Source organism: Garra rufa, chromosome 16 (genome assembly GCF_049309525.1).
Source record: "Garra rufa chromosome 16, GarRuf1.0, whole genome shotgun sequence".
In the NCBI taxonomy this organism is placed as follows: domain Eukaryota; kingdom Metazoa; phylum Chordata; class Actinopteri; order Cypriniformes; family Cyprinidae; genus Garra; species Garra rufa.
This window is the reverse complement of record NC_133376.1, coordinates 1,033,051-1,045,888: the sequence shown is the minus strand read 5'-3', so window position 1 is coordinate 1,045,888 and position 12,838 is coordinate 1,033,051. Positions and strand designations below refer to the sequence as shown.

General features: G+C 41.1%; 1 protein-coding gene across 2 annotated transcripts in view; it reads right to left on the bottom strand.

The window, feature by feature from the left end:
- Positions 1 to 9,342: 9,342 nt before the first annotated feature.
- The window catches only part of LOC141287837 (NACHT, LRR and PYD domains-containing protein 12-like), a 51,367-nt gene continuing 47,871 nt past the window's right edge, over positions 9,343 to 12,838 (bottom strand). For both annotated transcript variants that reach the window (XM_073819932.1, XM_073819931.1), the window contains exons 11-12: positions 12,250 to 12,428; positions 9,343 to 9,791 (exon numbers count right to left, since the gene is read on the bottom strand). In XM_073819932.1, coding sequence (XP_073676033.1) covers positions 9,790 to 9,791; positions 12,250 to 12,428 — 181 coding nt within the window. In that variant the 3' untranslated portion in view covers positions 9,343 to 9,789. The remainder of the gene's footprint in view (positions 9,792 to 12,249; positions 12,429 to 12,838) is intronic.

The following is a 12,838-nucleotide window of genomic DNA, read 5'->3' as shown; positions in this document are numbered from 1 at the left end:
GTTCAGATCGGTACACTACCATATTACTCCCAATAGGAATGCAGTATACAGTATTGGTGTCCGATTCGCAAACGAATCATCATTTGAAAGCTTTTTTTCAGTGATTTGGTCGAACCGATTCGCGCAGCATTTGTGAATGACTCGACAGCGAGGGCGAGGAGTGACACTGTATCAGACGCTGGGTTCTGGAAGGCAATAACGTGATTGAAAACAAAGTGATTAACAGATGTGTTTGATTACAACGTGTACTGCAATAAGACACGTTAAATTACTTCTGGCAACTCTTCGCCAAACGATTCGGTGCACCGGTTCATTTAAACGGACCGTTCGAACGAACCGATTCCTTCAAACGGCTCGGAGCTCTCAATGCTCGTGATTGTGTGTGGAATGTAGAGCGCTCGTTCTGCTGCGGACTGGAGCTGTTCTTCAGCACTGAGACTCTTAGTCCGTTTACTCGAAAACTCGTTTTTAAAGCTGAATTGTTTTTATACACACAACATTTTTTTCTCCTCATGTCTGTTCTGACCATGCAGAAATAAGATAGTGTATCTTATATTTGTTGAATCAGTGTTAGCTGAAATAGTGTTGCAGCACTTCATGACAACATGCGTGTCACTGTTGGCGCCTCCCTGTGGCGATATGAAGAAAATGTTTGGTATATTAGGATCAGCCATTACATGTAAACAACACTGATATAGATATCTAATACTATAAGAAACATAATACAGTCTGGAGAATCAGAAAAGAAAAACGACAACAACAGCATATCTATTAAATTACTCATTCATTTTATAATGATAATAATTTCATTATACCAACACTGCAACATTGAGTTTTGTTTGGTCATTACATGTTTTGGGTTGGTGTGTTCCTGTTTCTCTGGAACATGATGACCAATCAAAAATAAATAAGTTCAAAAAGACATTATCTAAATTTGATTAATGTTTACAAAAACTAATTCATGCATACATGAAATAATACTTCCACAAAATATGTTTAAAAATTGCAAAGCGCTATTCATAAAAGTGTGCACACAAAGTTTGAATGTTTAAAATGTAAGATTTGGTTGTTTGGTCTTTGTTAAGGTATTTACAAAGTACTGTCATTTTTTGTTTGTTTATTTACTGTAAGCTTAAGTTGGCATTTTATTTTGTAAAATGTTTATTCCTGTTGTTGGTTAGTGGGGAAGTTGAAGAAAGCCTTTGTTGTTGACTTCTTTTCTTTTACCCAGGTTTAGTATTTAGTGCTCCTCCCATTAGTTAGCTGCTGTTTTGTTTGTTGTTTTGGCTAGGCCCTCTCCTGAAGACATTTATTGCTTCCATGTTTCTTTTGAACTAAATTAATTGCTCATATTAAGTCAAGTAATATTGTTACATTTCTGGAGCAGACTGAAGTAATTCCCCCACGTTTTACTTTTCATTCTTCTTTATAAGCTTCAGTTTATTTGTTACTCCTGCCCCCAAACCTAGACTGAGGATTGGGAACGTAACATCTATAGAATGAACCCATAAAACATGGAAGCTAGTGTGTGTGTATTCTAAGACTTACCTAGTGGAGCTGCCACTCTTTAGCCAATTAGTTTGAGCTCAATCAATGACAAATAGGTCTCTTTCTGAGTAGAACGATGAGTAAAACAAATGCAGTCCAGATGGTCAGTTCCCACTGACTGTAGTGGATCAGAACCTATGAGATCAAAAGCGGACATACAACAAACATTTTTTCTGTTGACCATAAATAGCATAAAAACTTATCTAAACATATTAGATTCTTGCCATAACCTTGCTCTTCTTAAAATAACCTCGAATCTCTAAAATGAGGAAACAGAGAGCAGCTGACACTATGGGGAAACATCTTTCTCCAACAACTTGGAAATAATGTTCAAGCATGCAAAACAGAGGCGGGCCCGTTCACATTTAATACGGCATAAACGCAATGTCTCTTAAGGAAACAATTTTACATTTTGTACCCAGAGATGTTTAGTACCCGAAAAAGTTCACTTCAACACTGCGTCAACAGCTGACACTATGGGTAATGTATAGTCCTGACGTGTTACTGTGAAGGGGTCACTGGTTCGTATTAGAAAAGGAAAACAAACAAACATAAAATGACAGACACAGTAGGTGTGGCATCAGACCTCAGAGAGGCTTTTATTTAAAGGGTTAGTTCACCCAAAAATGAAAATTCTGTCATTAATTACTCACCCTCATGCTGTTTCAAACCCATAAGACATTTGTTCATCTTCGGAACACAATTTAAGATATTTTTGATGACATCCAAGAGGTCTCTGACCCTCCCATAGACAGCAAGGTTCAAAATAACGACATTTTTGTCTCTTCTGCATACGATTTTTTAAAGAAATCATACCTTGCCAAAGGCTACTTATTTGGCTGAAACATTGGTAATGATAAATCATGCATAAAGAATGCACAGTTATAATTTTACTTCATTCAGCAGCTTCACTGGTGCCATGAGGACATAACCTAGCTGAGCTCCACTGATGCAGGGGCTTAGCTGAACAGATCATCTAGGCGGTGTCAACGCCACTCACCCATGCCCATGAGGAAGCTATACATCATGTAGAGTGACCACAAACCCCTATAGGGAATTGTAAGCTCTGTGAGCCTCTATTTTGAAACAGAAACCTTCAATTCATCCATTAAATCACACAAAGTAATGCTCAGAGAGTCTAAACTGTCTGGTGTGCTCAATGTCACCTGTTTCACAGCTCCAGGTCGGGGTGGCATATTGAACCTTCCACCTGAGAGAGGACTCCCAACTAGAGACATGCATTCAAACTTTAATTGAGGATACTAAGAATTCAAGGGCTTTAGATACGACTTTGCAACTAGATTAGTAAGTCCCTTACATTGTTTGGTTCCACCGCTCTTCTGTTCAAAACATTAAGCATGTTCTCCTCACCCAGTGATGGAGTCACTGAGAAATCTGATGAAAGTGCCCTAGTTATTGGAGATTATATTGTATGAAACATGAAAATAAAGACATCAGCCACCATAGTCCAGTGTTGACTGGAAAGAGTGCTGGCTAATGCTAAACTAAATTCTAAATTAAACTAAATTCAGTAAGATTGTTATTTATGTTCGCGCTAACAATGTCCAACTTCACCAGTCAGACCAAAAATAATATTAACTTTCCGGTATGATGTCAGACAATACAATATACTTTGGCCTGCTCCCACTTACCATGGTGATAAGATGCATAGCAGACTTTTGTCACTCAAAGAAAATTGTACAAGTTTTTGAGGCAGACCTGACCTGTTGAAAAGAGATGGTCTTCATATCCTCCAGGGGAGGTGCCATTCTTTTCTCTAGAAATATGGCACATAGTCTTAGAGTTGGTACTTGACTAACTAGGGCCCAGGTCTGAAAGCAGACAGCCTGGCTAAACCGACAGTCTGCTGGCAGCCTCACACCAGGGAAATTTGTTAAAAAACACAACTTGTCCCCAACCAACTAATTAATTAATTACAGACGATCTGGAATCTCCCTTTTCTGTCAAAGATACTATAAAAAGTAGTATCCTCACAATTATGTTCCTTCTTAGAAAAATAAATACTATCCGAGGATTTCCAGTCAGAATTTAGACCGTATCATAGTACTGAGACAGCTCTTATTAGAGTTACAAATGACCTGCTCTTATCATCCAATCGTGGTTTTGTCTCTCTATTAGTGAGGCTGTATCTTAGCACTGCGTTTGAACAAACAAACGGCTTCTGAAGACAAAAAAGCTGATGACATGCATTACCAGCACCCTCTTATACTTCCGGGTGCCCCGCTAATGACGTCACAGACTGCGTGGCCCAATGGGATTGGAGTGTTTTCACATGTGCTTCAGACACCGATCATGCTGATGACATTCCCCAAAGTGTCCCCTAGGGATGCAGTGTGGAGTTCTCTTGAAGGGGAACTCTGGGTTTAACAAAGAATACCTGTTTCTGACCAGGTTAGGTTCACAAGTTACCGTGGTAACTGACTCTGAGTATAAGTTACTGTTTCAGAAAGGGGCTTAACGTACCCTGCTTTCTCAGGTTTGACAAACCTCTCATTCTGAGAAAAAAAAAAAAAAAAAAAAAAAAACAGACTTGGGTTTAACTCATTTCAGGGTTAACATACTCCTTTCTGAGACAGGCCCCTGAGTGTTGAGAGTTTGAATTTAAGTTTCACAATTTAACGTTTTCAACATACAGTCATGGCCAAAAAATTGGTACTCTTTCACTTTTTTAAAAATTTCCTTAAAATTAAGTTGAAATATTAATTTGAATCAGAAAATAAACAGAACTTACAAAATAACCAACAAAATTCATATTTGGCAGCACAGGCTTTGATAAAAAAAATACATTACCTTTTATTAATATGGCAAAGCATGTTTATTGCAGTGTTTTTCAACCTTTTTTGAGCCAAGGTACATTTTTAATTGAAAAAAAAAAAATCACAAGGCACACCAACAATCAAAACTGTAAAAAATGAAACTCTGTAGCCTATATTAACAATATACAGCCATTCTTATTGAAGTGTCTTGAACAGGAATCAAATAAACACAACCTGGGCCTGTTTGGATGAACACAGAGCTGATATCCTGGCAGGAATTGAAGACACACACAAAGCTCTTCCTCAACAGCTCTTAGTCTCTCTCTGTTTTTAGTTTTTATAGCAGTCAGGGTTGAGAAGCTCAGCTCACACAGGTATGTCGTGGAAAATGGGAGCAATGTCAAAATAGCTTTGTTTGCCAGAATTGGGAACGCCTTGGCAGCAGCCAACCAAAAACTGTCTAAAGGTAGATCAGCAAACCTTAGCTTTAAACCACGATTTTGTATCGTATTCTCTAGAGATGCACCGATTGCAATTGTCTTGGCCGATTCCGATTCCGATTTCTCAGTAAGTGTGACCTGCCGATTGCGATTTTTGCCGATTCCGATTTTATTTTTTTAAGAACTGTAATGTATGCATAGGCCTATACAGAAATATTTAATTAAATTTATTTTATAATAAAATAAATTTTTAAACATTACAGGATCTTCTTACAACAAAATAACTTTAACAACGAAATAAAGTGCTTTGTGCCTTCGAAAAAGGTATAAAATTAGTTCCTGTAACTAACATAGTATAGTGCACTAGCAAAAATCTTTTCCTCAATGTATTTTCTTTTCTTTTATAATAAAATAAATGTATAAACATTATGTCACAGTTCTGTCAGTTCATGTCTTTGGTTTATCCCATTTGTTTCCCCCCCCGTTGATCTGTGTCATTTGGTTTAGCCCTCATCATTATTTCTAGCACCTGTCCTTGTATCATTAGTCATCTGTGTCACCTGTGTCTGTTGATTAGTGTGTCTTTAAAAGTCTATCTGTTTTATGAGTTCACCGTCGGTCTTTGTTAATGTTATATGTTACTCGTGTGAGGACTATCATCTGTGTTCCTGCCTGTTCCTGCCTTGTTCATCTTTGAGAATTATATTAAAATAGTGTTTATTGTGTATATCGTCTCGTCTCGTCTCATCCTGCACGTCAAACCGTAACAGAAAGACCGACCGAAACAGTTTTTTCCGGCACCTTCCCCTACGTTTATTTTTTCGTTTTGTTAGCCTCAGTGTTTTGTTTTTTTTTTGGTTTTTCTTTATGGACCCCACAGTTCTCCTGATCCTCCTGAGGCAGGGGGAACGCTCTCTTGAGGACCACACACGTGAGTTTCTCTTCCTGGCAAACCAGTCACACTTCCCGGATAGCAGCCTATGCGTCCACTACCGCCTAGGACTGAACTCTGCCACCAAGGCGCTGCTATCCGGGGAGGGTCCTCAAGAGAGCCTACCGGATGTCATCGAGTGGGTGTTGGCGTCCTGCCAGTCATCCTGGACTGTCGACATCGTCAAGGAGGACGTCAGCCCCACTCCAGACCCAGAACCCAGCCAAACATCACCCCGACATGCGGAGTTGCAGCCCGAACCCACCGCAGATGGAGAGCCAGAGCCGAGAGCGACAGAGCCAAAGCCTGACCCATCTGACCAGGTGCGAGAGCCGACTGCAACATCGGCGACGGTGGATTGCCACGTGGAGCGAGAGAGGGCGATAGAGAGCCCTGCCCACTGCACCACCACTGAGGGTGAGCTTGGACCTAATTCTGGGGACTTAATAGACTTTTTCTCGGATCTCATCGAAGATAACTCTGGTAACTTAATTGACTTTGATATGGAAATATCCGTCTGTCCTGTCTGCCCGGAATTCCCACCCACCCACCCTCTGTCATCTGATGCCATGTTCGTCTGGCCGCCGCTGTCCCCTGACAGCCCCTCAGCTCACCCTCAGCCCACCACCTGTGCAGTGGGCTCGCCGCGGGACTGCCAGCTACCATCAGCGTCTCGGCTGGAGGATCCCTCAGCTCCGCCTCCAGCCTCCGAGTCCTGGACTCCGCCTCGGCCCTTCGACCCCGCGGTTCCACCACGGCTCTCGACGCCCTCCTCTACACCGTCGCCCGTCGATCCACCAGCTCCACCGGGCTCCATCGTCTTTTCGGCTCCGCCCTGGTCAGTCGTCACCCCATCGTCACCTCAGGACTCTGCTCCTCCGGCTGTGCCTCGTCGCGCCGTCCCACCGGCTCCTTGGGACTCCTCCTTCCTGCGGGCACAGCCTCCATCCTCTGTCGCTCCGGCTCCGCCGCGGATCTCCGGGACTCCGCCTCCGTCTCGGGCGCCAGAGCCTGTTCCACCTTGGCCCTCCGGATCCTCGGCGTCACCCCGGATCATCGGCTCTCCGTCTTCGCCTCGGGCTCCTTCTCCATCTGCTCCGCCTCTGTCGGTCGGCCCCATGGAGTCGGCACGCCTTCATCCACCATGGTTCCTCCCTCCGTCGGCTCCACAGTGGGCCGTCATCATGGCTGCGGTCTGGGTCAGTTCCTCCTGCCTTACGCCCCACCCATGTCCTCCCTGGCTCCTCCCTCCGTCGTCGCCCCTCTGGACTGTACTGTCTTTCACCTGGACTTTTGTTTTGGTCCCCCTCCTGGGGTGGCGTCCTCCGCCGAAGCCACCATGGACATTTTCCTTTTTTTTTTCGCCCCTCTTTTCTGTTTTGTTTTTCTTTTTCTACGGCGCGAGGACGCGCCTATTCGGAGGGGGGCGTAATGTCACAGTTCTGTCAGTTCATGTCTTTGGTTTATCCCATTTGTTTTCCCCCCCGTTGATCTGTGTCATTTGGTTTAGCCCTCATCATTATTTCTAGCACCTGTCCTTGTATCATTAGTCATCTGTGTCACCTGTGTCTGTTGATTAGTGTGTCTTTAAAAGTCTATCTGTTTTATGAGTTCACCGTCGGTCTTTGTTAATGTTATATGTTACTCGTGTGAGGACTATCATCTGTGTTCCTGCCTGTTCCTGCCTTGTTCATCTTTGAGAATTATATTAAAATAGTGTTTATTGTGTATATCGTCTCGTCTCGTCTCATCCTGCACGTCAAACCGTAACACATTACAGCATCTTCTCATATTAAAATAACTTTAACAAAATAAAGTGCTCTGAGCCTTGAAAACATTAGAAATAAAACAAGGCAGGCATACAAAAATCTACTTTTCTTCAATGAATTTATGGATTTTTTTTTAAAACATTAATTACAGGATCATCTCACAACAATAACTTTAATAACAAAAAGTGCACTGTGTCTTCAAACAGGTAGAAATACCAATGCTAGTACTGAATGCTATTACTTGAGCACTAATGGCAAATTTTCCTTGATAAAGAGAAGCATTTCTGTCACCAGTTAATCCAGCGGTACTACACTTCGGAACATTCATTCCCATATTTGAGCTATACACCACCGCATACAGCGTCTTCACACACAGATGAAACTTACTAGAGAGGTGTAAAATAAATGCACCTGTAAATAAATACAAATTAAATTCACGTCGCGCACGCTTTAATAACCTTCAAATGTAACATATATGCTCGCTTCAAACTATTTTAGTGTGTGAAGAGGCTGTATGCGGTGATGCAGCGCAAATATGTGAATGAATGAAAGTGTAGTAAACGTCAACGGATATCCCCTGCTCAGGGAGTAGGGAGCAATGAACACTGGGCAGGGACCATGTCAATCGGAACACAGTTCATTCACGGAGCTTACTTCTAACGAGCGGGTTATCTGAATCAGGTGTGTTAACTAACAGAGACATGCAAAATATGCAGAGCGGGGGCGCGATCTACCAAACTAAACACGCGCGTGGTTCGTGGTTGTTCCCTCACGTTGTATTTTGGCCTTATAAATGTTACAAACTGCGATCTTTGTGTCATCTTCACTCACACCAAAGACATGTTTACACACGACTGTGAGTGCGCATGCGTGGCTGTGACGTAATTGCATGCGCCGCTGGTAATAAAGGGATCGGCTAGGAATCGGCAAGAGGAGAAATTGACCGGCCGGTCACCGATCCGGGCTGTTCATGCGAAAAATCGGCCGATTCCGATCACTAGCCGATCAATCGGTGCATCTCTAGTATTCTCACTAGCCACAATGCCACTGTCACTGCTACCTGTCACATCCAGTCATCACTAATTCTCGTCTTGAAATACAAGGCAATTACCTATCTGCTGCCACCTACTGATATGGAAGAGTATGACATGATTACTCTGCCGGTGTCACTAGACAGCGCAGACACTCGACAATGGCATATTATTCGCAGACAATAACTTAGTTTTCAAAAAATGTTTTAGACCAATTAGGTGAAATTGAATAACTTCCCACGGCACACCTGACGATCTCTCACGGCACACTAGTGGTTGAAAAACACTGGTTTATTGTTGCATAATATACACCATTAAAATAGAAAAAAAAACACATTTAAACAAATTTCTAATTTTCTATATAGTGAACACTTTTTTTTTTACTAAATACATGTAATTGTCTTATAATATCAGTAAAATACATTAAATGATGAAATAGTTTAATGGTGGTTGATTTCGTTAGTGGACATAATGTTTTGTTTTATATACATGTGTTGTTTAATTAATTAATATGTTACAAACAGAGCTGCTAATGCCATTTGCCTTGTAAAATATGCTGTATATCAAAAGATTTGAACCATCCTTGTCTGTTAAAGTAGCATGTTACAGGCAACAGAAACCAGCTCTTCAGTTAAGTCTTAGCAGATTGAAAAAAATAGTTTATTATGTGGCTCCCCTTAGTGGGCTAAATTGATAGTACAGTCTTTACTGTAGTCTTTGTATTCTTTCATGACAAGTAGGGGATTGCAACTTTCTGATCAGCAGGATGATTGGCTGTTGTAAAAAAAAGTAAAAAAAAAAAAAAAAAAAAGTCCAAGAATTTGAAGATTCAAGTGGAAACTTTAATAACCACAATATATAAATATCTAAAATAAATCTCATCAGTATTCAGACTCTTGATTTTCTCAAACTGAAACTTGTTAAAAACTTCCAAAAAGTTTCTATTTAGGGTTAAAAGATTATAGTGACAAATTAATCTCATTCTTATGTTATAATCAAAGCTGTCTGTATTGCACAATAAATCTCTTATTTACACCACATCCATTTTTTTATTTTAATCACTCAGCATTATTTGTTTGCAGTGTGTGTTAAGTGTTACAGCATCTACATTGTAGTCAATATCTAGTGAATCCAAAATGATTCCAAACTGCTCATTTTCTGCATTATAAACCAAGACAGTGGAACACGATATACACATGTAGTGTACAGTATGATGCTGTGTGTCTCTGTTCAGTCTCTGTTGATTGTGTGACTGTGCGTCTCTGCAGCGGCTCCTTATTCACCAGCAGCTGATCCTGAGGCAAGACAAGGCAATTTATTTATAAAGTACAATTAAAAACAACAGATGTGCTATACAGATTCTAACAAGTGTAAACAGCAAACTTTTCTATTAAACAACTACTCAACATAAAAACATTAGGTTCCTACGACAAATTACGGAGCAGCATTCTGCAAAATGACCTAGGAGAAAACAGACAAACTGTTCCAGAGCTTCGAGGCCGACAGAGCAAAGGTGCGGTCCCCTACAATTTACATAACGATTTAGGATCAGGAGTTTCTGAGGATCTGATTGATCTAGATGTTGAGTATAAATGTACCAAATCTGAAAGATAAGATGGTGCAAGGCCATTTACAGATTTAAAAACGAGCAACAAAATCTAAAAATCAATCCTATAACAGGCAAGACAAAATTGGAGTAATACGCTGCTGTTTCTGAGAACCTGTCAACAATCTAGTAGCAGCTTTCTGGACAATTTGCAATCATGACAGCGTGGACTAAATAATCCCCCCAAAGACGGATTACAGTAGTCCAGGCATGAAGACAAAAAACCATGCATCATCCTTTCAAAATAACAAAAGGATAAAAACATTTTAAACATTGCCAATGTTCTAAATAAAAAAAAAAAAGCCTGATCTGACAACAGCTTTAATCTGTTCATCAAAAGAAAAAGAAAAAACATCTTCTGATTACAGTACTGGGCCACTGGAGCAGCTCTAATGTGCTATTAAATCAAAGATGAAATACCATAAAAAAACAACAGTGAAAGTAACAAAAGCTTGTACAATACATTTTAACAGCCATAATTTGTGTGAAAATAACTGAAGGATATACCAGTTTGCCAGTTAACAAGATTCATATTTTTTGTTTTCTGTACACAACTTTTTTTTTAAATTACAAATTCTATGAAAATACAGGTATCCGTATCAGCAAGTTCCAAAAATGAAAGTATCGGTATCAGGCTCATTCTGGAAAAAGTGGCCATATCACCCTGCAGCCCAAGACCGGTTGCTCACTAAAGCTAAGCAGGGCTGAGTCTGGCCAGTACCTGGATGGGAGACCTCCTGGGAAAACTAGGGTGCTGTTGGAAGAGGTGTTAGTGAGGCCAGCAGGGGGTGCTCAACCTATGGTCTATGTGGGTCCTAATGCCCCAGTATAGTGATGGGGACACTATACTGTAAAAGGCACCGTCCTTCAGATGAGACGTTAAACTGAGGTCCTGACTCTCTGTGGTCATAAAAAATGACCATGTCACTTCTTGTAAAAGAGTAGGGGTGTAGCCCTGGTGTCCTGGTCAAATTCCCTCCACCGGCCCTAGTCAATCATGGCCTCCTAATAATCCCCTTTCATTGAATTGGCTCCATCACTCTCTCCTCTCCACCTGTAGCTGGTGTGTGGTGAGCGCACTGGCGCCGTTGTACTGTGGCTGCCGACGCATCATCCAAGTGGATGCTCCACACTGGTGGTGGTTGAGGAGAGATCCCCCCATATGACTGTAAAGCGCTTTGGGTGTACGGCAATACACAATGAAAGCGCTATATAAATGCATCATTCATTCATTCATTCATTCAGTGCATCCTTACTATATATGCTTCCTTTGAGCACCATGTTTTACCAAACATGGGATGTCATTTTATTTTTAAGCTGATGATAACCAAATTTATCTGCCACTGAAGCACAATAACAAAACATCCCTAAAATCCTTTTGCATCTGACATTAAGTCTAGGTTTTCTTTTTTTCTCATGTCAGGAAATTGAGAAGGTATGAAAAAAGCTGTATTCCCCCTGTATCCATAATGTCCAATTGCTTATTATGCAAACATTGAAGCAATGCGTGAGTAGGGCTATGAGAAGATGCCCCCTGTAGAGGAAATGCTGGCCAGCTATCTCTATTCCCATTCTCTGAGTTGATTCAGGCCCCGGTCACCTTGGGACCCACTCTACCTATGTATCCTTGGAATAGGGTTTGCTACCTACGTTCTGTGAGACGGTTCCTGAACAAACCCTTGCAAAGTCAGCGGTAGCCCCTAGTGACAGGCTAGGCCTAGTTGTTACTCTAGATATTTAGTCATATCCCCTTGAAGGAATCTCCTTTATGATTCCAAGCCTTCAAGCTCTACCCTGGGCAGTCCAAGGTTCCCAGGGAAGGGAACGAGACATTGTGTCCTCTAATATCCTTGCCATGTTTTGGATGCAAGCTTCAAACAAAGAAGAGGATGACGTGTTCTCCCGGCCCCCTTTTACACTGTGGTCGTGCCAGTAGTGACGTCATAGGTAAGGCTGTCATGATTATTAAATAACTGTATGATCGCAATTGTTTGACATAATGTTAAACAAATGTTAGTCACATCACAGAATTAAAGTCACAGTTTAAAATACAGAGACTCTAAAGTGGAGGTGAACTATTATCTTATATTCTCCTCCAATTACACGCAAGACCCGTTCAACTCAATTTAGAAGCTTTAAATACTCACAGTAGTATAATCTTTCCAGTTTACAATGTGGATCATCCTTCAGATCAGAGAATAACTTCACTCCTACATCTTGTAGTTTATTCCCAGTCAGACTCAGTTCTCTCAGGTGTGAGGGGTTTGATCTCAGAGCTGAAGCCAGAGCAGCACAACCTTCATCTGTGATGCCACAGTAACTCAATCTGTAGAGAACAATGACACAATGTGAATGTAGTTGAAGTGTGTGTAGTTTGTTATTGACTCTTGTTTCAGAGAAGGAGAGGAGATATAATGACAAGCATTGCCACATACTGCTGCTGATAGAATGAGATTTATGCATGTTGACGCTCAATGTGCTGTTTGAAACTGTCTCATTCACTAATAATTGCGTGGAGTATTTCGTATTTGTATGCACAGGAGAACTGCTCAAGAAAAATCTCTACCTAATTTACATGTTTGTTTAACATTGTTCTGATTTTAGTGAATTTGGAGTTTTCTAAATGTGTGCACAAGGTTAGTCATTTGCTTAAAACACGCCCAAACCATCACCATATAAGGGCTTTCCGCACATGCTTTTGAAGGTGTGCTCTCGCCAGTTTAAGCTTGTTACTGC